This window comes from Hemicordylus capensis, chromosome 17, assembly GCF_027244095.1.
Source record: "Hemicordylus capensis ecotype Gifberg chromosome 17, rHemCap1.1.pri, whole genome shotgun sequence".
In the NCBI taxonomy this organism is placed as follows: Eukaryota; Metazoa; Chordata; class Lepidosauria; order Squamata; family Cordylidae; genus Hemicordylus; species Hemicordylus capensis.
Genome location: NC_069673.1, coordinates 6550761 through 6578527, shown reverse-complemented (window position 1 = coordinate 6578527; position 27767 = coordinate 6550761). Strand labels below are relative to the sequence as shown.

The 27767-nt window shown below is 47.3% G+C and overlaps 1 protein-coding gene across 8 annotated transcripts in view; it reads left to right on the top strand.

The window, feature by feature from the left end:
* ASTN2 (astrotactin 2) overlaps positions 1-27767 on the top strand; it is a 582654-nt gene that overhangs the window by 186673 nt on the left and 368214 nt on the right. For all 8 annotated transcript variants that reach the window (XR_008312700.1, XR_008312701.1, XM_053281796.1 and 5 more), the window contains one exon: positions 218-596. Coding sequence is in view for 6 of the 8 variants with exons in the window: in XM_053281796.1 (XP_053137771.1) it covers positions 218-596 (379 nt within the window). In the remaining 2 variants the exon portion in view is untranslated. The remainder of the gene's footprint in view (positions 1-217; positions 597-27767) is intronic.

The window sequence follows — 27767 nt, the reverse complement described above, 5'->3', positions numbered from 1 at the left end:
ACAGGATCTATTTTCTGGCCACTATCCTCGGTTAAAACTATGAGTTCCTTGACAGGGGAATAGATCCACGATAGTATTTTTAATTTTAATGTAATAATGCACTTAAAATTGACCTCAGGCCCTGCATGCCAGGTTATGGATGGTTCCAGCCCACTAGGGCATTTGAGTTGTGCAACCTTGATTTGATTAAAGGGTGTGTTCCTCTCCCCTTCTTTAGGGTGGCCTGATCGCTCTGCTGCTGCTGCTGCTGGTGTTCACCGTAGCCTTGTACGCCCAACGCCGCTGGTACAAGCAGCGCAGGATCCCACAGAAGAGCGCCAGCACGGAGGCCACTCACGAGATCCACTACATCCCGTCGGTGCTGCTGGGCCCCCAGGGGAGGGAGAGCTTCCGGAGCTCGCGCCTGCAGGCCCACAACTCGGTCATCGGGATGCCCATCCGCGAGACGCCCATCCTGGACGACTACGACTACGAGGAGGAGGAGAACCCCCTGCGGCCCGAGCCCGGCTGCCGGGAGGACGGGTTCGGGGCCCAGGTGACGCGGCCGCTGGACAGCATGGGCCGGAGCGGAGAGAAGCCTGACTACGAAAAGAAAGGTGGGTCGCTCTTGGTTTCCCTGGCCCTTGGCTCGGAAGGTCCCATTCAGGAGTGATGGATGAGCAAGGAGGCAGCGCATCTCAGCCGTGCTGGGTGTTAAATCTTCCCTCTCCCTGGGCTGCGTTGTGTAAACACAGCCGGCCGCTGCGCTTCAAATGAGCTTTGCCTTTGCTAGGGCATGCAGAAACCGGTCACGCGCCTGACCGTGCTTCAGGGGATGCTGGCGATAGGGGCTTCAAAGCAGACGAGCCCCTGCTGCTCCTTCTGATTCTCCTTTGCTTCCACGGTTGCCTTTTCTTGATAGACCCGGGCATTGGGGTGTGCTGCGACCCAGCCTCGGGCGTCAGACATGCTGTGACTTGCATTGGTTTTGCGAACGCGAATCCCGGCTGGTTAAATTGCGGCTGGGCAGGCCGTCTGGATCATGCTAGCACTGTGTTTCCAAAGCTGCCCTTTTCCAAGGCTGCCCTAATTCTCGCCCGTAAAGCACCGCTCTGGGTTAGGCTGAGCCATGGTGTTAACCACACTATGAGGTTGCAGCTCAGCAACGGATCCAAGGAGGGAACCTGCAGGCTTGGATCCTGTTGGTTACTGAATAAAGGGCAGTTCATTTGGTTGTGAGCCCACAGTGTTGCTTACAACGCCATCCGATGCCAAGGAGATGGAGCTGCAAAAGCAGATGGTGTGAGAGAGATGGGGATCCTGAACTGTTGGTCCCTGCTGTGGACAGCAGGAGGAGTCGTTGGGTTCTAGAAATACTTTGAACAGAGGGGTGTGGAGTAGATACAGCTGTGTCAAGCTGCATGCAGCAAAAGAGAACCCAGAATTTCAAAAGTCATTGCGGGAGGCGGGGCATCCGCTTACAGCTGATGAGCCAATCCAGATGCATTTAAGAGCACATTCGGAAGTAAACGTGACCCTTGATTCGCCTATATGAAAAACAGTATGGTCCAGTGGAAAGCTGTTGTTGGCTTGTACTACTGATATTTGATATAGTGCAACAAACTTTCAAGAAGCAGTGGTTAAGAGCAGAAGCTGGGAGCCTCAGGTTCCTGGGAAAATATTCTGCTTGAAAGATGTTCTGTAATGTGAATTCTGACCATTTGGCCTGTGTCCATGTGGGTCCCTGGAAGTGGAAGACTGGATCGATTTTTGGGGGGGAGAAGTGGGGCTGTAATTTCTACAATGGTTTATGTAGTGTGTTAGTCCATTGCTTATGCTTCATCCTGGGAGGTCTTTAGGGCTGAATGCAAATTTTCTGTTAGCCCACACCAGGCCTGAAGTTACAAGAAGAGTAGCCAGCTTCTTCATTTCTGCTGTTGATGTATGTGGCCGGCTGGTACAATCTGTCTAATTTGGGGGAATTATTCAGAGTCAATGCTCGTTCTTATGAGTGTCCCACAATTTTTAAAATGTCATTCTTTTCATTGTTTAATGCGCAAGTCAACTCCCTTCGTTATGGCGAAACATATGCACTGATTGATGGAAATCTTAGCTCTGTTTTCAACTCAGGGGGTGGCCTTGAGCAAACTGCGCTATTGGTCAGCCCCCTCTTGCCTTCACCCCCTGCCTCCCCCACCCCCATGTAATACAGTAGTGTTTAGGAGCCATTACTTGGTGGGCTCCATCCAGTAATGAGCCCCCCTCCACCCTGCTTCAGCTGCCATTCGTGAAGGAGTTTCAGTAGTAATTATACTCTGGAGGCATAAAGAGAGAGAATTGGTTCTTATTGAAATGACAACTAGAAACGAGTCATTATTGAGTGATGAACAGGAAGTGTCTTCGTAATCCATAAGCACTATTGCGTGCTAATAACAACCCACAGCCAGTTCTTAGACTGATAAATCACAGGCCAAGCCCACTCTTTTCTCACTGCCTCCTCCGGCTGATTCGAGCGTTCCTTCTCCCCAACGCTCTCAAAATATTCACCCGTCCTCTTAGTGCGTAATTTTCAAATCACACATGATGTTGTAGCTAGTCAACTCAAACGGCTGGCAAGAAATAATGCTGGTCTACCTGACAGTGTAGTGAGGAGTACTGAGCAATGAGCCCTTGAGGAAGGCGTCTTGTTCAGTTGTGGCAAAGGTGATAAAGCTGTAATCATTTGCCGAGTTTATTTTTACAGTCTTGATTGTGGGTGGCCCTCCTTTCTGGAAGAAGCCTTCCAGGTCGGCTTCTGTTGTTCCCATTTTGAAGACAGGGGGCTGAGGCTAAGAGTGACGTCACCCAAGACCAGAGAATGGGGAGACCTGGATTCAAATCCCTTGTCTTCATCACGTAGTTTTGTTCTTCGTCGGTAGAAACACCAGTGACTTATTTCACTTAATTGTTGAGGATGAATACAGTAATGATTTTAATCACTTTCCCTGTTCTATGCACAGTGCAAATTACAAACTTAAGTAGTATAATTTTTAAAAATCTACCTACAAATAAGACAGTCTTTCATCTCATGATGAATACACACTGCGGTGTGATGGGACTGCAGGGAAGAATTGGAATACTGAGAAGTTTGTGGAAAGTGTTCTTTTGTCTTCTTCGCCTCCGCTGAACCCTTGTTGCTGCTTCATACCTGCTCTGGCAGCCCCCCACACATCCATAGGGAGGCCAGATTTAGCGTGAGAGGAACCATGGCAGCAAAAGAATTAAAAACCCCTACAGCCATGGATTTATGGGAGAAAGAGATTCAATTTTATATATTAAAAACCCATGGAGTGGATTAAACCTCGGTAGAAATCTGATCTCTCGCTTGAGTTCCTTATAATATTATCTCAGCACATCTTATGCTAAATCTAGCATATGTTTGACAGAATGGAAGAGGCAGGGAAAGTCAAATTCCTAGTTACCAGCAAGCGTCGGTGAGCTTCCCCCACTTTTCTCCATTAAGGTTCTTTAAAGGCATTGGGCTTCTTCCTTTGACCACTTGGATGTAAACTAGGGGAAAGCGTGAACAATTGGCCACAAATTTTCTGCACTGTCTCATGAAAAGTTTGGTACCAGGCAGGGTCCCCAACATGCAAGGTTCCAAGAGTCCTTTTGTTTTCATGCTTTTACAGAGTGGGCGTGTGGGTTGCGGGGAGGCGTCTGACAACTGTTGCACCCGGGATTTGTTAGTTCCGGAAGAAAGAAAGAAAGAAAGAAAGAAAGAAAGAAAGAAAGAAAGAAAGAAAGCAGAAACGACAGGATAGCTACTCCATTGGAATCCAGTTCCAATTGGAAAATTCCTCTCATAGGAAGCTGCCTTATACTGAGTAAGACCCTTGGTCCATCTAGCTCATTATTGTCGACTCTGATGGGTAGCAACTCTCTAAGGTTTCCAGCGGGAGTCTCTCCCAGCCCCACCTGGAGATGCTGCCACAGATTAAACCTGGGGCCCTCTGCATGCAAGCAGATGTCCACCCACAGAGGCCCCATCTGTTTTACAGCAGGCAGTACTCACATGCAGTTGCCCATCCAAATGGAGTCCATAGCAGACCCTGCTTAGCAGCTCGCTAAAGAGGCCCACCCTTTAGAGCAGGGATTCTCAACGTTGGTCCACCAGATGTTATTGGGCTTCAACTCCCATAATCCCCAGCCAAAGCCCCCTGGGTCTGGGGATTATGGGAGTTGAAGTCCAATCACATCTGGGGGCCCAACGTTGAGAATCCCTGCTTTAGAGGACTTTGATAGGGAAGAGGGGTAGAATTGGACTAAACCACGTTGAATGCGGGTATGCAGCACCAGGTGAATTGCAGAAGCTGGCACCTCTCTGTGGTCTCACTCCTTGCGGAAAGGAAGGGAAGTTGGAAGTAAACACTCGGGTACTGAGCAATGAATTTGACTAAGGGAAAATCTTCCTCCTAAAGTATTTAGAGGATGTTTGGAGCAGAGTGAACACCACATGACTGAGCAAGGGATGGGTGGGTTTGAAACTTGCTCTGTTGAACGCTGGCCACTGGTGCACACAAGAAATAAAACACACAACAGCAAAATGCTTGGGAGTTCCTCACACAGCAGGCTTTACCGTGGGTTTTCTACAAGGCTTTACTGCGAACTCGAAGTTGTCCCCCCAAAACGATGCAAACAGTGGATTTTTTAAACCTCTGGTATGAATTGGGCTATACTCTAGTGTGCAGTGAAAACCCCCAAATTGTGTGTGAACTCAACTCCTTGATGGAGTTGGTCAGTTTAAGTTGACCCAGGCTCAGAAATCCAGCCAAAGGATGTTTCCATTCCCAATAGACGTGGTCCAGTTTTGCTGTGGAGTGCTGTTTCCTTAGTTGTGGGCATGAAATTTTGGGGGCTGGAGTTGAAGGAATTGCTCCCTCGTACTTCTGAGTGTCTCTTCTACAAAGGAGACTCGCATGGAAATCCATAGGCGTGCACATATGCAGACAAGTTGCCAGTAATTTCCCCAGAATCTAAAATGTAGGTGTGTGTGTGTGTTGTAATTTCCAGGGGGGGCCCAGGTAAGATCTGAGGAGCCTCTCTCGTTAAGTCCCTTGTACACACGCATTGGTCTCTCTCCTCGTCACCCCACTCTCTGGCATTTCCATGGAGGTCTGGGAATGTTGCATACCGATAAGCGAGTCCCAGAAAGGATGACAAACTGGTCCCAGTGTCTTTGTTCATCGCCTTAATGTTCTCTCTTACGTTAACCATCCTATTGAAAGGAGCTTTTAATGCAATTAGTCTTCAGAGTGCTTTACAGCGACTTTGAGCCCCATCTTCTGTTTTGTTCCTTCTCTGGTTGTGTTCTGCAAACGAGAAAGATGCCACTAGCTAGGTCTCAATCACTCAAAAAGCTCTCCAGCTCCTATCACATTGTTTTCTCCTCCCTCCTTCTCTTAACCTAAATTGAAATCCACTCTGGCAGAAAACCTCTATTAGCTCTTCTTGTTGGGAGAGGAGAAACGGGGGAACTGGAGTTGGTCCTGGCTGGCTTGACCTTCTGCTCCCCGGATTTTGTGCGTGCCTGTACTCCAGGCACGGCGTTTAGACAGAAGCGCTGCAGAAGTGTTGGGGATTGGTGTTTGTCTTCCTTGTGTTGAGCTGAAAGCGCTTTCCCCAGAGTGTTGCGGCTAATGCACATTTGATTGCCTGCATTTTTAGTCTTGTCTCTAGAAAGCAGCAACACCCATCTCTGCTTATTGAAATGTCATTAGAAGACGTTTAATATTGTTAACTTGCAACATGGCAATAAAGTGCCTCTGAATAAACAAAAACAAGCGTGCATTAATTTTTAACTGGGGAGTGGCTTTGCGGTGGAGGGGACTAATTTTGTGCCAGTTCCTCTTGCTGCAGTGGTGCTGGGACCACATAAAAATGTCAGACGCTGCCTTTCCAATCTGGAGCTCTGGTAGCCCAGTGCTGGTGGCAGTGGCTCTCCAAGGTATCTCTCTTTCATCAGCCTACTTCAACTGCAGAGGTCAGGGGTTGACCTTGGAACCTGCTGTGTGCAGAATGTGTTCCACCATGAAGCTTTGGGTTTTTGACTTTTCAGAAGCGTGGAAATTGTCAGTGAAGGTGCCTGCCTTGTCTTGCGTGGCATAGAAGCGGTAAAGAATGTATAGATTTGCACTGTTCTAGAAATGTCTCAATGCACCCACAGCTTTACTTGTGAGTAAACCTTCTCCTTACTTGTAAGTAGACCTGCACTTTTACTCCCAAGAAAACCTTGCAGCCTTGCTTGTGAGTAGTCCTATCCTCCCTTACTTGGTAACCTTACTTGTGTGTAATAGAGGGTCTACTTGTCAGTAGGGATGCACCTTTACCAGTAAAACCCTCAACACTCACCCAAAACTTTTACTTAAAAGTAAATGTATCCTTTCTCAAGAGTTGGCCTACTTGCAAGTAAGGATGAGATCCTGGAAGGTAAACCCTGACCTTCAAACAAATCTTACTCAAAAGTAAGCCTGGTGTCTTTCTCCAGAGTAGACCTATGTACAAGTAAGCATCCTACAGTTCTACTCACCAGTGAGCTCCCAACCTTCACAGATGAATAGACCTTCAGCCTTGCTCAAAGGTGAGCCTGGTAGCCGTTCTCAAGAGTAGACGTATGCGCAAGTAAGGGTGAGGTCTACTTGCAAGGCTGAGGTGCTACTTGTGAGCAAGCAAGCAAGGTCTACTTCCATGCTATTCGTAGGTAACTAATTAGTAAAGATGTGATGCGTAGCAGGAGTTACTGCAATTTCAGATCTACTCACGAGTAAGCATGAGGGTTTACTCACAAGAAGGAATACACTTGTGAGTAAGGACTAGGGATGTTCACAGAACCGGTTTTGCCAGTTCGGCTCGATTCCGTACCGGATTTGACCAAACCGGATCTGGTCCAGTTCGGCCATCGGGCCGGCTTGGGGTATACTCGTAAAGGGGAAGCCGGCTAGGGAATCCTTTACCTTGAAAATGAAGGCCCCGGGGACAGCGGCATGGACTCCTTCTAATCTCCCACATGCCAGTTCAGGTCTCTGGGCATGTGCAGCCGGGCCAGACTGTCATTTGGGAGGCTGGCAAGAGGTGTGGAGGAGCCCCTGCTGCCGTCTCCGCCATCCCTGGCACCTTCATAGGTAAAGGATTCCCTTTTTGTCACCTCTCTCTTAGGCTGGGGACAGTGTTCTCTCTAGTTTTTTCTATCTGTGTGCGGAATGAGTTTTGTTCTTGGCGGCAGTATCACGGCAGTGTGTGCATACATGCAATCAGAGTGGGGCCTTCCTGATTGAACCTGAGCGGGATCTAAAACTAACTGAGCGGACATCAGAAAATGTGTGAGCGCATGCACATGTGCACGCGTTGGAGGGAACACTGGCGAGGCAATCCCCTATACCTGTAAAGGGCTTGAACCCGGACCGGCACCCCGCATTTGGGGGCCGGTCTGGCTCAAACCCCCCTAGTAAGGACATGGGATCTACTTGCAAGTAAGCATGTAGTCTACTTGTGAGTAAAGGTTTTGTGAACTGTGTCTTGTACAGGAGATTATTGATTTATTGTGGTTTTTATCTAACACTTTCCGGGCAAACCTCCCAAAGTGGCTTACATAAAAGCATCAGTAAAGAATCATGAAAAGCACAGTGTTTTCCTCTTTATGTGTGTTTGCTGTTTGGCCTTTTTCTCTGGTCTCTTTCCCTCAGAGCAAGTGTGTGGAGTTATTGTGGCTGGGTTGGGGACCTCTAGAATGTCTGGCCAGACACTGTCCGGTGGCATTTTGGGGAAACACGGTGCCTTGTAGAAGTCATTCACGGTGCCTTGCATCTGTCAGAAATTCACCAGAGGCATCTCTAGCAAGTGACTGGGAAAGTTGCTCCTTCTGGATTTCTGTCTGGATGCATCTCTCCCCGCTCAATCTTGAGTGGAAAGATCAAAGTAAGTTGTGGGTGCATGGAGCTGCAAAATAGACAAGAGTGTAAAAAGTCTTTACAGCTTATACGCAACTTGTAACTTCCTTACTTTTTAGAGCGTGAGTGAAAATTGAAAGCATCTCAAGTTTCATTGTATACCCAATGTTTTTGGGTGACTGAATTTGTAGGCTTTTTGGAAGGGGAAATCTCACTGGAAAGGGAAGTTTGCCCGTAGTGCTTACCCATGCTGGCTAAGCAGAGCCTCCATATTCATACACAGTATACCTTGGGTGTGGGAAGTTCATGCTCAGAGGCAGTGTGCCCTTGCAACACCCCTTGAAATCTCACCACCAGCTCCATGGAGGGAGAGGGAAGGGACTGTCTAAGTGGTAGACGGCTCGTACAGCTATGTTCAAAACCAGGAAGAATGACGACAAGCTCCTGTGGTTGATTTTACTTTGTTATGGGAATTCCAGAGATTTGGAGGGGTGGTGTGTCTTCAACTCGCTGAAGGCTCTGGCAGGTCAGGCCGGAAAAGGCTTCGATATTATGACAAATAAAACATTCAGAATGTATAATGGTAGTACATTGAAACAATCCCTCATCTTAATTATTCTAGCCAGTATAACCTTTTTGAGCCCCTTTACCCTGTTGACTCTCAGAATGAAGCCCTGGTTAAATTAGTTTCCCAGCTGCTTATGATATGAGGACATCTGTATACACATTTCCAGGATTTGTTTGTATATGTGTTGGCTCTTGAGCCAGGTTGGTTTTGCACGTTGCCTCCCAGCTCTAACTAAACTTGGGGTCACATCTGATGAGATGTGCATAGGGCCAGAGTCGTGAACAGATTGATTTGTACTGTTAATTGTATATTAATAACGCTGTGTTTGGTATCAAATTTCCATTTGCAACACCTCCCTTAAATAGCGTTGTGCCCTCGCTTGTGTCAGAGCTGTTGAAATGAATTCCCCAGGTATGCTGTGTGTGCGCGCGTGGGGATCTGTTGCTTCTCTTTAGACTTTGTGTAAATTATTTAGAATTGTGTAAGTCTGCAACAGTCAGGGCCGGCTGAGTTTTCAATACAGTTCAGAGCAACAGCAGCAAGCAAGATTTAGGGCCGAATATTACAGTGCTAAGATTTCAGGAATTGGCGATAAGGCATATTTACATTCTAGCAATTGCTTTCTCCCCGTCTCCAAATTTCTAAAAAGCCAAAGGTGGTAATCTAACTGAGAGCGCGGTGGCGGTAATGCACCAGTTGTATCTTGCTGCCTCCTGCGGGAATGCCGGGAGAAGGAGAAAGGGAGAGACGCTCAGCATGAAGCCTGCTTGGATCACTTATGGGTAGAGTCGGCTGTTGTGTGTGTTGGAGACAGTTTGTTGCATCTAGACAGGAGTTGTCATCCCCAGTCGCTAGACAGCTACTTTGGGCCCTCAAGGGAAATCGCTCAGTACAGTATCATAATCTGGGTTCTTCTAGGTTTTGTCACCAAACTACAAACGGCTTCACCAACAGAGCTGTCATGGAGGCTTCTTGAAGGTGTCACTTGCTGCCGTTAATTGCTGTGGGTGGTGAGCCAGATGGATTCCAGCAGCCTTCCCCTCCTGCACCCCCTTACACACTGGTTTGAATGCCTTGCGGAGATGACTCGTTTGGAAGATGAGCTTCTGGGTTAATATTAAAACAGGGAGAGGGGAGAAGAGGGAGAGGAGAATGGAGTGCTGGTAGTGTTGATGCCAGCGATCTTGAAGTAAGTGTCCAGAAAGTGATGGCGGCTGCCTTGTTGCTAGGAATGGGCAGAAACTAGTTCAAGAGATGGATTCTGCTTTGCCTGGGGAATGTGTTCTTCCTTCCTGTGTCTTGAGGGTGAAGAAATGTGGTGTGCCTGTTTCAATTCAGACTGGGCAGGTTGTATGTGGACTCAGTCAAGGAGAAAGTTCTTCATTGTAAGGCCTGGGGGCCAGTGGCAGCCCCCATCAACTCAAAGTGCGTCTCCCTGGCTAATTAAGGAGAGGAGAGCTGGTCTTGTGGTAGCAAGCATGACTTGTCCTCGTAACTAAGCAGGGTCCGCCCTGGTTGCCTCTGAATGGGAGACTTGATGTGTGGGCACTGCAATCAGGATCAGAATCAGAAGCTTGATTCTGATTCTGTGTGAGCCCTGTAAGAGATTCCCCTCAGGGGATGGAGCCGCTCTGGGAAAAGCAGAAGGTTCCAAGTTCCCTCCCTGGCAGCATCTCCAAGATAGAGCGGAGCGAGATTCCTGCCTGCAACCTTGGAGAGGCTGCTGCCAGTCTGTGAAGATAATCCTGAGCCAGATGGACCTATGGTGTGACTCGGTAGATGGCAGCTTCTTATGTTCCTATTTAATGGGCCTGGTGTGGCCCAGAGTGGAATGATCTGCACGGTCCCCCCCAGCACCATGCGAAGACGACACACTTTCATTGTGCAGTGCTACACTTTGCCCCGCGCCGGGGTGGTGCGGTGTGTGTGTGCCTCAGTTCCTTTAAGAGGAATGGAGCCCTCTTGAGCCTCTGCAGCGTCTTGGAAGGTACACGCAGAGGGCTGGGGAACGGTAACCCTTCTGGGCACTTTCCTCCTAGAGCTTTTGAGAGAGGGCCCTGTCTTACTCAACGAGCCTTCCCAGCACTGAGGAAAGTGCAGGTCTGTGCGGAGGTCAGCACAGGGGGAAGTGGCTGAGGGTTGTTTGCCCAAGTGGCCCCTGCTTGAAGAATGGTGACGGTCACTGGCCTGGAAGGACTGGAGTGGTCTGCAGGAGGGGTCCAACTGGTGAGCCACAGTTGAATTGCTCTCGGACCCAAAGTGGGGTCACACCAGAGGCAACACCACCTGGGGGTGGGTGGGGGTATCCTTTACAGTACATTTGATTGACTAGGATTTATTTAAGTCCACTGTTCTGTTTGTGGATGGATATTGCTTTAAAAATCACTCCCGAGGGTGGGTGGGGGAACTGCGCTGAGTCGGTTGTCGCAGAACCAGGCGGGTGTCTTGTAGCATCTTCAAGGCTCATCCCTAAAAGCTGCTGCATTGAGAAATGGGTGAGAGTCCACTTCAGATGCATCAAGTGGGTATTCTCAGTTGGTGGCATACATACGTGGGTATAGAAGGCGGTGGGGGCGGGATGTGAGCGGTGGGTGCAGTTGGCAAGAAATTCAAGAGGGACAATCTGTGACAATGCGATGAAAGTGCTTAAGTGTATATAGAAGAACAAATGGCCAACGGTTCCCGTATGTGCACTTAAGCTGTATCTACAGTTCTCGCAGATGGTGCCTCTCATATTTCATGGCTGTTTACAGTTGCCTTTCTCCACGCTTGTGTATCTATCTTAGTTTACGGAGGATAGCATTTCATTCATCAGATGAAGGGGGCCATAAATAATAAATCTGTATTGTTACGGTCATTCGACCAGCAAAACAAAAGGAGACCATGAAAGCTGATGCTACAAGACACCTAGGTCATGGCGTACTAATGCCCCTAGGGGTACTTGAGAGGCTCCTGGGGGTACTGAGAGCCCTCCTGCCTCCCCACCCTGCATCCGGGCTATTCGTTCAGCACCTGAGGATTGCTGGCTTGAAGTCGAAGCATTCGCTGTAGGAGGAGAGGGTGAAGACCTCTTCTGCTCTTGGTTGGCTGCCTATGTGCTGAAGCTCAGGATACCCCACCCCGCAGCCTAACAGGTGTCAGAAAATTAGCTCTGAGTACTCTCATTGGTGGCCACCTTAAGTGGCGCAGCGGGGAAATGCTTGACTAACAGGCAGAAGGTTGCTGGTTCAAATCCCCGCTGGTATGTTTCCCAGAAACACCTCTGTCGTGCAGCAGCGATATAGGGCGTTGCTGAAAGGCATCGTCACATACTGCGCAGGAGGAGGCAATGGTGAACCCCTCCTGTATTCTACCAAAGGAAACCACAGGGCTCTGTGGGTGCCAGGAGTCGAAATTGACTTGATGGCACACTTTGCTCCCATTGACATTAATGGGATAAGTAAAAGTGTCCCATTAATTTCGATGAGGCTGCTTATGTAGTCCACTTCATAATGGTTGTCTGTCTGTCTGTCTATCAATCATTCCATTCCATTCCTTCAATCAATCAAATAAATAACTTTATTATGGTCCAGCCATACCACATAACACTTCCCATCACAACAACTTTACAAAGACAGAAAATAACCAAACTCGTGTGGAGGAAATGCTGGTCTTGTGGTGGCAAGCATGACTTGTTCTCTTAGCCAGGCAGGGTCCACCCTGGTTGCATATGAATGGGAGACTAGAAGTGTGAGCACTGTAAGATCTTCCCCTCCGGGGATGGAGTTGAGCCGCTCTGGGAAGAGCATCTAGGTTCCAAGTTCCCTCCCCGGCAGCATCTCCAAGATAGGGCTGAGAGAGACTCCTGCCTGCAACCTTGGAGAAGCCGCTGCCAGTCTGGGCAGACAATACACGAGTTCTCTATGATCCCTGAATGCTTAAGAAGGAGATTGGGTTTATGTATTGCTGTTAGAGGTCCCACTACTTATTTGTATACCTTCGAGAACCCGCGCTATCTGAGGGCTTTTTAGAGCAAGGTATGATATGCTCCCGTCAGCTGTGCCTTGCAGGGAGAATAAAGAGAATACCTAGGGAAGATAGAATCTGCCCTTGTGGCTATGGGGAGATTGAATCCATCATCCAACATGTATTTCTCCACTGCCTGTTTTACAGAGAGCTAAGATGCTCCGTGATATCTCCGTCTGGCACCTTTTCTAGGACGCTCAGAAGATTTTTGTGTTTCTTATCTTCTAGCAGATCAATTTCCACCTGCTACATATAAGGTGGCGAAGTTTTGCTCTAATGTCATGTGGTTACATCAGCATTTTATTTCATGTGTATGTTCTCCTTGAACTTTTAGTCTTATATTCATACTTTTGTTGTTAGCAATTGCTAGTTAAGTTTCTGTTTAGTACTCTATGTGATTGATGTTTTATTACTTTCTAGCAATTGTTAACCTTTTGCAGGATTTTCTGTATTTTATCGTCTGTAATTGATTTGTAAGCTGACCATGGGTCGTAAAATAAACAAACAGACAATTCTGAGCTAGATGGACCAAGTGTCTGACTCAGTATATGGCAGCTTCCTATGTTCCGATGTTCCTATTGAATTCAATCATCCTTATCCTTAACTAACTCAAGACGCAGTTTACAGACAGTGGCACAGAACTTGGGAACAATAAATATAATACTTGAGTGTTTATCAGAGAGGAGCAAATAAAGATCTTCAGTGTCCCGGGAAATCCGCTATAAAGGGAGTACTCTGGGCCTCTCTGAGATCCCTATAGAATAAACAATATAATGAAATATGTCCTAAGGATTCTACAATCCCTGCAGCACATGGACACACGAACATGAATTTGTATGTGCAGACAGTCTTCCTTTTGCCCTCCTCCCTCTCCCTTGAGCAGATGGTTTGCAACAGAAGGCGTACACTTATTTTTAAAAGGTGGGGAGCGCCTGGATTAGACCCCTGCCTGCCAGTATTCCATAACAGAGGTTCCTTCTGTTTGGCTTGGGCTGCAAAATAAACTTGACAGTCGGGCTGGGGCGGAGGCAGCAAGTTCAGACCAGCCAGATGTGCTGCTAGTGTATCTCGGACTCAGTAGATGGCGTCCCCAGCTGGCCATGTGCTGGAGCTGTAAGCCAGCACGGATGCCTCCAGATAGATAAATGTGTTGCCTAATGTCATCTGATGACAAGCGTGTCACAGCGCGAAAGTTAATGGAGTTCGGTGCTCTGACCTGATACCAGGTTGTGGAATAGTCAGATAAGCAGCGAGGCGAAGATCAGATGTGGTTTTATCCTCTCCCCCCCTGCCCACATCAGTCATAACCTGGACACGTCGCATTGTTCGGTTAGCATGATTACTGGGAGCCAGGGGGCGGAAGCAGAGCGAGAGAGGGGAGGGAGGGCAGATAAGGAGGCTCACCGAATGAAGAGAAAGTTCTGGTCATGTCAAGGACTGAGTTTGGCGACCTTGCGTTGAACACAGAGGCACCCAGGGAGGAAAATAAAGCAAGAGGCCGCTGGGAAGCAGAGGCCTTCTGAAAGGAGCGAAAGCGAAATTTTGGGATGCATTGAGTGAGAGTGGAGATGCACAGGTATAGAAATGAAGTCAAAAGATTGTGTGTGTCTGTGTCTTTGTATTGCAGCTTAAGAGACATTAAGCCTCCAGACTAATCTCCCTTGTTAAAGAAGCAAAAACTAGAAGCTTTCCCTCTCACTGTTCATGGAAGTGGGGCAGGCATAACAATGGAATGATCTCTTAAAGGTAAAGTGTGCCGTCAAGTCGATTTTGACTCCTGGTGCCCCCAGAGCCCTGTGGTTGTCTTTGGTGGAATACAGGAGGGGTTGACCATTGCCTCCTCCTGCGCAGTGTGAGACGATGCCTTTCAACATCTTCTTATAGCGTTGCTGCCCGAGATAGATGTTGCTCATAGTCTGGGAAATGTGATCTCTTGGGAGCCCCTAATTCATGGGCAGTCGGTTGGCACACTTTTAGAGCAGACGTTGATGGCTATGTTGACCTCAGCAGCTCTGGGGTGTGGCGATTACAGGGCTGCCCAACTGTATTTGAACGCCCAGTCCAGCATGTGTGGGGTGGGGATGCAAAGGTGTGCAGCCCCGGGTCTGTTCAGACACAAAGCCCATTTCGCACAACCCATCCATGTTCCTGAGAACCGGTTGCGTGTCAGCAAAAACTGAGAGCGGAGTTTTGAAAAGCGATGGGGGAGCTAGCTGCCATCTGGGTAGGATAGCAACAGCCAACCAACAGGGTTTACCCAGCATTGGGTCAAGGGTAGAAGAAAAGCCTGTTCTGTGCTGTCCTGCCCAGATTGTGGCTAGCACAAGGCCACTTCCCCCTTCTCCTACCTCAGTTTTGGCGGACACATGACAGGTTCTCAGGCCTGTGTGTGGGGTGCTGGCTAGACACTCTTCCCTGCCAGCTTTTGGTTGTGAGAACAAGCCTGTAGTCTCTTCCTCTGGAAACCGACCTAGCCTATTTCAGTTGCCTAGATGCAGCCTATTGCGATGTTAACCTGAGGCAGGGTCTGAAAGCCTGTAATACGGCGGTCTGGTGGAAGCTCAGTTGCTCTGGTCACTGTCTGGGCGGAGGGATCCTTTGTTTATCCCCTTGAGTTGCGTCATTGAGGACGGGTAGAAATAACATGGAATAATGCTAATATTTGGCGATGATTCAGACTGTTCGTTCAGTGGGATTATCTTCTCTTTTGATTTGCCCCTATGCTGAGGGGGTGGAGGAAGCTAGTGATCCAATATTCCTCTCGTTAACTAAGGATAATAGAAGATGCATTCTTCAAAAATTCATGCTTCCCAAGAGGACAACATGAGTCATTGCCTCCTCCAGAACTGTCTAGACACTGTGTTGTCTTCTGGGATGCTTTGAAAAGTTGAAACGAACCCACCCTCGGCAACCCCTGAAACGTGTGTGTTTTGGGGAGGGGGCATTACTATGTCTTCTTGACAGAGTAGAGATCTCTGCTTTTGATAGCAAGCGGCTTGATTCCCCTAGCACTTGAGATCTCTTCGATGCAATTCTCTTGGTCCCAGCCCTCTTCTTCCACCGCCTGAGCCCTTATTCATCCGCTCCTCCTTTTTCTGCATCCATCCCGCCTCCATTCCCCTCGAGGAGCCCTGAATGAATTCTGATCTTGGTGGAGATGCTAGCAGGGAACGCCCTCCCGCTGGGAATCTACCACTGTCTTGCTGCTCTCGCTGCTCTCGCTTAATGTCTTGATCTCTTCTTTTTACTAACACAACCTCATTAAGCCTCCGCCTTTCTGCAGGGACAGCAGTCATCCTTGGTCCCTTTTTTCCCTGTGTAGTGTTGGTATTCATGTTGCAGTGTGCCATGTTGAAAAGGGGCAGCAGCTGGGGGAGCTAATGCACACCCTAAAAGACAGCCAGAATGAAAATAAAGGGCATTCTTCCACTCTCTCTGTGTGTGTGTGTGTATTGTGTGTGTGTGTCTGTCTATCTATCTATCTATCTATCTATCTATCTATCTATCTATCTATCTATCTATCTATCATCAAATAAAAATAAAATTTATTTTATTTGAGTTTGCATCTGCCTGGGTTCAGGCTATGACTTCACTGCCCATGTGGTCTCCTCTGCTAATTAATGCCAAGTTCTCAGTCTCAGGTGGATAGGAAAACTAATTGCCTCTTGAGCTGGAACACAGGTCTACAATAAATGTGATGGGGGAGATCTCTGATCAGATACCTGTGGTTCCTCCCCGGCTTTAAAGCAGTGGGGGCTGGCTGGCTCTGATTAGTATGAGACAAGGGGTGTGTCTCTCCTCCAACCTCCCACCCCCTACCCCCGTGACTGGTGCTCTCTTCCAGATCAAAATAGACCTGTCCTTGAAGCTGATATTGGTATAGAAATGCAATAAATAAAGATAAAAATAAATTGGTCTTGCTGGGGAAAAGACAATAGTTGGTGTGTTTTCCTGTGTCTCCTGTGCAGCCCACAGCAAGACTAGCAGCAGTGTCATCAAAAGGGAGAGATGGGGAAATAGGGTTATACCTCCCTCCTCTGTGCCACTGCCCCAGTCCACATCCTGTTAATTTAAAGTGGGGGTGGGTGGGGTGGATAGTGTGGCATGAATCAATACCTGGTGTGACATAATTATGAATGAGGTGATGGGTGGGTTTTGTTCATATTAAGCAGCTGACTAATTTATGTTTGAGTTTGTGGAGGAATTACTTCGGTAGGTCAGGTTAGATTGCCCAGTAACCATTCCACCCTTTCAGTAGTCACAGGTCTCGCAGATTTCGTCGATTTTAGCCCTCAGCTGTAAATACATTTCCCCCCGAAGTAAACATGTGCCCTGAACTTTCATGTTCTGGTGTCAGTGGATGTGGAGAGTGGGGAGAGGAGAAGATGGAAAAAATGTAACTTGGCAAGAGGTCTAGCCTGGTACAGGACCTTGGTTGCAAAGATGTTTCATTAGGCTTTGGCTCTGGATAAGCACCTTGCTCCTTGGTGATGCTTTTAGCCATCAAGTCTCCTTAGAAGTTGGCCTCTGTGCAGTGGTTCTCCTCTGTGTCTGGCTTCGGTTGGCAAACATGAGGGTCTGCCACACAGAGAGAAGACGTGAATGTTGTTTTTCTGAACAAGAACAATACAGAGCTGAACTAAAGGATCATAATACTTCTGTATGTGATCTCCCTCCCACTGGCTTCCATTTCTGATTCTTCTGTTCTGACAGTACGCAACACCTATGATGATTGGGAAACGGAGGTGATAATATTTAGCCTCAAGGCCAACAGGTGAAGTTTATCTGCCGGCACTCTTCTGCTTTTCTATAAGGAGGAAATCATCTGCCAACAGAGAGGAGGTGTCTTTTGTCTTCGTCCTGATTCAGGCAGCATTTAATCTCCTTCCCAAATCCAAAGAGGCTTGCTCCAAATCTGTATTTTATAGATAAATGCATAAGGAATTCTGTATCTTCAGACCCAGGAAGGCAAAAAGTATACTTGTTTTTCTGCACGGGTTGAATTCTCCCTCTCTCTCTCTGCCCACACAAGCCCCCCATCTGTTTTAAAACAATAGTGGAAATGAATTCATTTGAATTTCCCCCTGTGTTTGCACTGAAAGCAGATGGTTTGATTTCTGCAGCAGTTCATCATATTTATTATGGAGGAGTTAATCATATGCTCCTTATCTGTTTCCCTGTAAACAAAGCAGTCTTTTGGATTTCACAGAACCTGATTGCAAAGGCTTCTGGTGGGCAAATCGCCATGTAGTGGCCTCCGGGGAGGATGCCTCCGTCCTTAGTTACTATCGCAAATTCCCTGTAAAAGCTGCATTAATCCGGAGCTGTTTGCGTAGACTTAGAATCATAAGAGAACCTTTGTCCAGCCAGGATTGCCTACTGTCCCATGGAGTAGGGTCCCCTTCGGCATCAGCCCCTTGCTGATCAAAATCGCATAAGCTGCATATAACTACTTCTAGGAATAGAAAACACACAGGTCTTTGGGAGGAGAGCTGGTCTTGTGGTAGCAAGTGTGAGTTGTCCCCTTTGCTAAGCAGGGTCTGTCCTGGTTTGCATTTAGATGGGAGACTACATGCAAATCCTTCCTGGGATTTGCAGATAGGGCTGTCTGCAAGCTTGGAGAAGCCACTGCCAGTCTGTGTAGACAATACTGAGCTAGACGGACCAATAGTCTGACTCAGTATAAGGCAGCTTCCTATGTTCCTAAGCCATATTATGCTCTTAAGATGTACTCCGTACATGTATCCTCCTTGGCCTTGGACCCATTCAGCATGTTACTCTTCCTGCTCTGTACATCTGAAAAAGCACACTTCTGAAAACTGCACCTCTAAATCCTTACTCTGAATTCCAAACTAAATGTATATTCATTCATTCATTCATTCATTCATTCATTCATTCATTCATGTGTTCAGTTTATATCCTGCCCTTCCTAAAGTGGCTCAGGGCAGTTTACATAATAAAACAGTCTAAATGTTTCTAAAACCAAATTAAAGCGCATTAAAATTAAAACGGGATAACATTAAAAGCCAGGCTAAAATGATGGGTCTGAGGCTCTCCTGAAGGCCTCCAAGGAACATAATGCTCTTAGATCCGTGGGGAGCACGTTCCACAACCTAGGGGCAATAACTGAGAAGGCCTGATCCCAGGTCACCTTCAGATTAACCAGTGGCACCCGAAGACAGATCCCTTCCTGCTGATCTTAATGAGCTGTGGGGATCTTGTAGAGAAAGGTGCTCTCTCCGATAATCTGGACCGAAAGCCAGTCAGGGCTTTAAAGGTAATAACCAGCACTTTGAACTTTGCCCGGAAACATATCAGCAGCCAGTGCAACTGCTGAAGAACAGGCATAATTCCAGGGAGGCATATCCTCCCTGGGATACCTGGAGACCAACCTGGCTGCTGCATTTTGGAGTAGCTGAAGTTTCTGGGCTAGGTACAGAGTCGGCCCTTCATGGAGCGCGATACAGTATTTATTTATCATATTTTTACACCACCTGATATGTATATCTCTAGGCGGTGTACAGAATTTACGGTGGTCCAACCTGGAGGTTACCAGCTGGCACACCCCTATTTTCAGGTCATTCCCTTCAAGGAATGGGCGGAGTTGTTGCATCCATCACAGCTGGTAAAAAGCCCTCCTGGCCACAGCCTCAGCCTGAAGTGCCAGGGTGAGACCCAGGTCCAGGCACTTGCAAGCTACGAACTTGTTCTTTCTGGGGGAGTGTAACTTCGTCCAGAACAGCAATCCATTTCTGGTCAGAAGTTCTTGTCGAATGAGCTATCTTGAATTGTCAGTTCTTATCCCAACCCCATATCCGTGGATGTTTCCAGAGAGTGTGTTCATATCCCTTGGAAGTTCCATGCCTGCACGAAAATGCAGCCAGGTCTTCTGATCGCTGCTTGTATTCTCATATTCTCTGGTCCTCCTTGTATATATTTTGGGAGTGACCAGTCTGGCAGCTCTGCACAGCTGTGATGCCGCTTAGAAGGGGGTGTGCAGTGGCCTTCTCCTCACTGCAACGAAGTGCATTCGTGTCAAAGCCAGCCTGCGTGAGCTGTAGCTCCTGCTGCCTGACAAGAGGAAGTTCAAAGCGAAATAGCAGCAGCAGCCCATCTTCCAGGAAAGAATATTCCTTGCTTCAGTCCTATGCGCACTCGCTTGGAAATGTTGTATTGAAATCTGCTGGACTCCTGAGTAAGCATGCATCGGATTCTGCAAGTGAACCTTGTTATGGATAAATCCTTTAGAAGAATGTGTATGAGAGAGTCGGCAAAGATTTTTATTTTTTATTTTGCTGGGAAGGCATTGCTAGCTTGATGCCACAGTGTTGGTTTTTCCCTGACAGAAAGGAAATCATTCCCTTTCTGGTTACATAAAATCTGACCTAATAAACACATTTATTGCCCCTCTGCCTCTACGTTGGCTTCCTTTGGAGCCGCGCTGAGTTTGATCACCCTGTTTTCGAGAAATTGATGGTGTTACGGACTTGGCGTTGCTGTGGTGGGAGGCTACTTAGCAGATGTTGTAAACTTGAGGAGTTCAGTCGGCAAAACAGTTCGGTCGGTGTGAAGAGGGGGCTCTCTTTGTCTCGGCGGGCAGGGGGGATGCCAGTGCTTGGGTGAAATGTCATAGGAAGCTGCCATACACTGAGTCAATCTATCTAGTTCAGGATTGTCTACCCAGACTGGCAGCGGCTTCTCCAGGGTTGTAGGCAAGAATCTCTCTCAGCCCAATCTTGGAGAAGCCAAGGAGGGAACTTGGTACCTAGATGCTCTTCCCTGAGTGGCTGCAACCTCTACGGGGAATATCTTACAGTGCTCACCCTTGTAGTCTCTCATCCAAATGCAAGCCAGGGCAGAATTGCTCAGCAAAGGGGGCAAGTCGTGCCTGCTACCAAATCTCATCAAAATCTAAATGGATGAGACCATATGCAAGAAAGGGGAAGAACGTGGCTGAGCCTGTGGCAGTTAACGTGGCTGGGTTGCTGGAGCATCCTCCATCTTGCCACCAATTAATCACAGGGGAGAGGGGATGGCCGGCAGGGAGGGGCATCGCTGTGAAATTGGCATCATCTCGGATGGCTTGAAGTTGTGGCCGATCCATGACTTTCTGGAATGTGTTTGTATGAGGTGGGAGGCAGCTGGCTGCACTAGAGGGAACCAGATACTGTCACCGCAGCAGGCAGTCTGCAGGAAATATTGACGTCTGCCTATAGGAGCGTTGTGAAACTATTTACTGCTTCTCTGTGTAAACCGCCCTGAGCCATTTTTGGAAGGGCGGTATAGAAATTGAACAAACAAACAAATAAAAATATATTTTAAGGTGAGGGGTAGACAGCATTCAGTCTCGGGAGCCTCATTGACCCAAGCCGGACTGGATAGTTTTCATGCTGCTAGTCCTCTCCATTGCCGTGCTGAGTTGGACAGGGTTGCTTTAAAACAGTTCCAAGCCGAAGGGAAGCCATGGCCAACAAGCTAGCTTGGGATATTTCTCGGCTTCATGTTGTTAGACTGTGGATCAGTCTTTGGGATTCTGTTCTCCAAGAACGGAAAGCACATTGCAGGGTTATTGCAACATACTATAATGACTGTATTTTGGCAATTGCTGTTGTCTTCAAAACCTTAATTAAAAGGACAGGCAAATCATGCTAATTTCACGTGGATTCGCTGGTTGCTCAGGTCCATCCGAGTCATGATTAGCTTGTCAAGTAATTTTGCAGACCCTTTTGACAGGCTGCTAAAAGAGAAATTGCTTGCTGCAGGTGCACCTGATGGTTCTTTGCCTGACGTCGTAACGTTAGCTACAACATCCCACAAACAGGCTTCTAAGGAAATAACATTCAATAGATGTCCAGCTGTGGTCCTCAAATAACCTGCACCGGATTCTAGAGGCATTTTCAGCCCAAGGAAGTGAAGGCTGGCGAGGATTGCTTGCCCTTCAGCCCGAAGTTGCCCACTAAAGGAATTTCAGAGGGCTGAATCATTTGTGAAAATTTGGCTGAATATTTGCTATATAGGTGGTATTTGGGGAAAGCACTGTGCCTTGTAGAGAGGCATCAGACACACTAATCAGGCACATCTCTAGCAAATGATTGAGGGAGCCTTTCCTGTTGGGTTTCTGCCTTGACCCATCCCTCCCCAGCCTAATGTTAAGTTGAATGACCAAGGCGAGGTGTGGGTGTGTTGAGGGGCTATTTCTTAAAACCATCACCATGGACTCCGTAACATCTTCACTGTTGACATTGTGTGGAGGTTCAGGTGACAGCCAGAAGTTCAGGTGACTGCCTTAACTTGCCATGTTCATGCTTTACATAGGAACATAGGAAGCTGCCATATACTGAGTCAGACCATTGGTCTATCTAGCTCAGTATTGTCTTCACAGACTGGCAGTGGCTTCTCCAAGGTTGCAGGCAGGAATCTCTCTCAGCCCCATATTGGAGATGCTGCCAGAGAGGGAACTTGGGACCTAGATGCTCTTCCCAGAGTGGCCCCATCTCCTGAGGGGAATATCTAACAGTGCTTACACATGTAGTCTCCCATTCAAATGCAACCAGGGTGGACCCTGCTTAGCTAAGGGAACAAGTCATGCTTACTACCACAAGACTACAGCACTAGTGCAATTTGCAAGCACCTTAACCCTAATCTTTTTGATACTTCAATATTAAAAACCAGGCAATGTGGGCAGATGTAGCCTGCCATCTACAAGGCAGGTGCCAGGTGAATACTGCAGGGGAAGAGTTCCGTATTTTGGATGTCACCACAGAAAAACAACCTTGTCCTCTGTAGCTACCTGCCTAACCTCCTGAATGTGGGAGTACCTGGAGAAAGGCCTCTGACCGGAATTTTAAGTGTAATTCAAGTCTCTCTTTTAACCAAGATGGAGCAAATCTGCAAGCTTGTCCGGTGGCAGCTTTTCCCTTTATGTACCACAGGATTGGTTAGTTGAATATGCTAGGGAATGGTGACAGGTGTGTTTTGGAGCGGCGTGGTGATTTTCTGGTGAGGTAACTGACAACAGACAAGAGTCAAATGCCTGGCTAACCTTCCCAGCCACGTCGGTCATTCCCACCCACCCCCATCAGTCAGCAAGACCCTCTCGAAGTCCCTTGCACAGCATTTTTCCTTAATCAAACATCTGATATACAAAATTAAAAACCAGTAATTGCCGCCCAAGATGTCTGTGCATGCAACATATTATTGGCTGGTTTGAAGCATCTGTCAGTCCCGTCTCTCCAAAATTCCATAAAGAACAACTTTGGGGTGTGTGTGGAAAGGAGCCATTTACTTTGCTTAACACACACACACACACACACACACACACACACACACACACTCTCTCTCTCTCTCTCTCTCTCTCTCTCTCTCTCTCATATTTATATTTATTATTTCTTGTTTACATAGTCAGACAGGTGTTATTGACTGCTTTGTTTTATCCAGACATCAAGTCCTTCCCAAGGACCTGGGATGGCTGAATTTTATTGTCAATGTTGTTGTTGTTATAGATATCATTGCAAAATATAGACTGTTCCCAGTAGAGTTGCTTTTTGTAACTGGCTGGTGGTGATTTCTGTGGCCCCTCTGGTGTTGAGGTGCTCTTCAAGGTCTTTTGGGACTGCACCCAGGGCACCAATTACCACTGGAATTATTTGGGTCTTCTTCTGCCACAGCCTTTCCATTTCAATTTGTAGATCTTTGTATTTGGTGATTTTCTCTATTTCCTTTTCTTCTATTCTGCTATCCCCTGGTATTGCTATGTTGATGATTTTGACTTATTATTGTTGACTTATTATTAATAACAACAACAACAACATTTATAAACCACCCCATCCAGAGCCTCTGGGCAGTGTACATGGCTTGTGATATATATGTAGTTTCCATTACTGCCACATTTTGCATGTTGAGTAATCGGCTTTTAGGAATAGGTACACAGAGGCACAGCACAGGTGGCCTATTAAAAAGATAAGGTCATATCTGTGCCCGTATCCAGAAATGTTGCTGTGATTCATTTCTCAGTCCTGTGGCAAAACCAGGCTGCTTCCGATATCGCCGAAAGCCCAGAGAAGGCGTGCCACCCCCCCCCTCCCACCTGTGTGTGAGCTGGAAGAACCCGGCTACTGCATGTGGTGAGGAACGAGCCCGGATCGCTCACGTCATGCAAACTGACTGATCCTGATGTATTCTGAATGAAACATCTGAAATAAAGCATGATGTAAACACAGAACACTGGTGTCCCCCCCACCCCAAGTTTTGGGGTTAGGAGGAACCAGCATCAGCCGGTGTGGATGTTAAAATAGTTCTTGGCTTGTTCCTTGGCAGAAGCAGTGTTGTTCTCCAAGGTTGCAGGCAGGAATCTCTCCAAGATAGGGCTGAGAGAGACTCCTGCCTGCAACCTTGGAGAAGCCGCTGCCAGTCTGTGAAGACAATACTGAGCAAGATGGACCTATGGTCTGACTCAGTATATGGCCGCTTCCTATGTTCTTATGTTGTTCCTATGTTTTTAACTGGTGTGCAAGCATCCCTCCTTCTGCAACCTGTACCTTACTTTTGAGCTGTGTTTCTTCTGAGGTGTGTGCTCACATGTGTTTTGATGTCTGCTCAGTCAATTTTAGATCCTGTGATCAGGTTGAATCGGGAAGGCCCCACTCGAAATGCAGGTGCCTTGATCCTGCCACCCAGAACAAAACTTGTTCTGCACACAGAAGAGAAAAGTTAGGAGAGGACATGGCTTGTGAGTAGACCTTCCATTCTTACTTGGCTGTAGACTATCCAGTTTATTGGTGTGTAGGTTATGAACTCTTACTAGCAAGTAAACATGATATCCTTACTCAAGAGTAAACCCACACTTATGGGTAACATAGAGGGTCATTTCCTTTACATGGAAAACCATCCAGTTTTTTTCGAAGTAGACCTTGCATTTTTTCTCATTCATACTTGTGAGTAGACTGGAACTTACTCACAAGTAGCATCACATTACATGCACACAGGTCTACTCTTGAGAGAATGCAATGCTTACTTGTGAGTAAACCCCACATGCTTCCATGAAAACCTTGCCTCCTTTCTTGCAAGTGGACCCTCCACCTTGTGTGTAAGTAGGCCTTCCATTTCCCTCAATATTACTCATGAGTAGACCAGAACTTACTCAAAGGTATTGTATTCTTGTGTGAGTAGCAGCTCAAACAGCTCTTTGGAAGTAGGTCTATTAGTGAATGTGCTTACTTGTGAGTAAGAGTATGCACATTCATAAGTAGACCTACTTCTAAGGAAGGTGAGGTCTACGTGGAAGTTTGAGGTGCTACTTACAAGCAAGAATACAATGACTATCTGTGAGTAAGTTCTGGTCTACTCATGAGTAATGCTGAGGGAAATGGAAGGCCTACTCATACACAAGGTGGAGGGTCTACTTGCAAGAAAGGAGGCAAGGTTTTTGTGGAAGTGTGAAGGGGTTTACTCACACATAGTCCTGCACTTTTAAGGTAACTGTTGCGTTCTCTCAAGAATAGATCTACTTGCAAGTGAGATCTACTCATAATTTTGAGTGTAAACTCATGAGGAAGGCTGTGATTGTTGTGAGTGAGTTCAGGAGTACTCATTAAGGTTGAGTAAGAATGAAAGTTCTACTTGGAAGGTAGGGGTCTCCTTGCAAGTAAAGATGAGGCCTATTTGTGTGAAGGCTCAAAGCTCTGCTATAGTGCATAGTATTTGGGGCAAGAACTGTGCCTTGTGGAGATGAATCAGGCAGAAATTCATTGGGAGTGATTGGGGAAGCTGCATCTGTTGGACTTCTGCTTGGATGCTTCCCCCCAGCCCAATCTCAAGTTGAAAGACCAAGGCAAAGTGTGGGTGAGTGGAATCTCATGTCCAAATCAGCCTCGTATACAAGACTGTAAGGTGAAGGTAAAGTGTGCTGCCAAGTTGATTTTCTTTGGTAGAATACAGGAGGGGTTGACCATTGCCTCCTCCCGCGCAGTATGAGAGGATGCCTTTCATCATCTTCCTATATCGCTGCGGCCCAATATAGTACCAGCGGGGATCCAAACTGGCAGCCTTCTGCTTGTTAGCCAAGCATTTCCCCGCTGCGCCACTTAAGGAGGCTATTCAAGACTGTACAAGAGTGAAAATTTGAAGCACCTTAACTTCTTAAACCGAAGGCTTTTGGATGCTTGAATTTGCAGGCTTTTCAGAAAGGAAAATCTGATTTGGTATTGTGGGAAAGAGACGCTTGTCAGTAGCTTTCACCCCTGCTGGCTAAGTGGAGCCTCCATATTCCTAGGTAGTACAAAGCTGATGTGGAAAACTGATGTTCAGCGCTACCTTGCCTTGCGTGCTTTTGCAAGAACCCTGGCCACTTTGCATTTCCTTCTCACTCCTATTTCCCTGCCCTTACAAGGTCACTTGGCACCACCTCTGTGGAGGGAGGAAAGGAAGCCCATGAAGGTGAAAGTGAGGAAAGGGACCCTGTTTAAGGATGAATGTGCCCAAGTGCTCTTAGAGTCTTCTTATTCTGTGTCTACGATTTTAACAATAAAGATTTGATTATTCTGCGTTCAGAACTAGGAAGTCATTTCAACATAACATAAGAACGGCCCTGCTGGGTCAGGCCCAAGGAAGCCCATCTAGTCCAGCATCCTGTTTCACACGTTAGCCCACCAGATGCCTCTGGGGAGCCCACAGGCAAGAGGTGAAGGCATGCCCTCTCTCCTGCTGTTACTCCCCTGCAGCTGGTACTCAGAGGCATCTTGCCTCTGAGGCTGGAGGTGGCCTAGAACCACCAGACTAGTAGCCGTCGATAAACGTGTCCTTCGTGAATTTGTCTAAGCCCCTCTTAAAGCCATCCAGTCTGTAGGCTGTCACCACGTCTTGTGGCAGAGAATTCCATAGGTCAGTTGTACGTTTTCCTGGACTCGGCCCTCCCAGTTTTGCCTTCAGAATCCCCACTGGATCAAGTCAGCAATGAGTTGCTTTTACCCCATTATTTTGGGGATTTGAGAGGCTAATAACTCGGGAAATATTTGACATCCCCACCCCCCACCCCCAACAACCTAGGTTTATGCTTTAGCTCAGGGTTGGGAAGATTTGGTCCTCTGTTGTTGAACTACAGCTCCCATCATCATCCCTTTCTTGTGACAGTGGATGATGGGAGTTGTAGTCCAGCAACAGTTGGAGGGCCAAGTTTGCATACCCCTCTTTAGTATACGCTTGAATTAAAAACACAAACAAAAACACCTGCCTACATTTAAAGGGACATTTAAAAAAAAAGTTACCTGCTTTTAAAAAAGCATAGCAAACACTTGTTTTCTAGAGTGGAAGGGTCTGTTTTTCAGTTGATTGAACGCAGCCCTTTTGTATCAGATCCGTACCAAGTTGGGAGAGGTGGTGTCTCTTGTCAGCTGGTGGATGTCAGCATGCTATCATCCAGATTTGCTAGACCGTTTTGATTTTATGACTCATTGAATGGTCAGGGCTTACAGTGGCAGAATGTTGGAACAATTTCTTATCTTAACTTCAGAACATGGGAAGCTGCCTTCTATTGAGTCAGTCCCTTGGTCCATCTAGCTCAGTATTGTCTACCCAGACTGGCAGCGGCTTCACCAAGGTTACAGGCAGGAGTCTCTCTCAGCCCTGTCTTGGAGATGCTGCCATGGAGGGAGCTTTTCTGCCTGCATGCAGGCATGAAGATGCTCTTCCTAGAATGGCCCCATCCCCTAAGGGGAATATCTTCCAGTGCTCACACATGTCATCTCCCATTCAACTGCAAACCAGGGTGGACCCTGCTCAGCAAAGGGGGCAATTCATACGTGCTGTCACAAGACTAGCGCTCCTGCATTGCGACTACCAAACAAGTATGTTATGGCCCGTTGTGTTTTCAAAATCCATAGCATTTTCTCTGCGATGGTTCCATGCGACCTAAAGCTTTTAGATATTTATCTGAACATGCTCAGGATTCTTCAGTTCTCCAACCTTCACGCATCAGACGACAATGCACAGATTTGCTACGTTTTCCTTACGTGTCTCTCTCCGCCCGTGCTAGTAACAGATTTTTGTGGCCTTTTAAAGACTCCGATTTATCGTGGCAGCGGCTTCCATAAGCCCAGTGTCCACTTCATCAGATGGAATCTATACCAGTGGCATAAGATCTATGTGCTTTTGCCCAGAGTGTGGAATGGAAGTGGTGAATCTCAGATGACAGTTCTTATTATAGGAGTCCGGCTGCTGACTCAGCTTTGGATTCACTGGCGTGGAAATAAAAACAGACTCGGGACAGAAGGTGGAAAACGTCAGAGAAGCGAAAG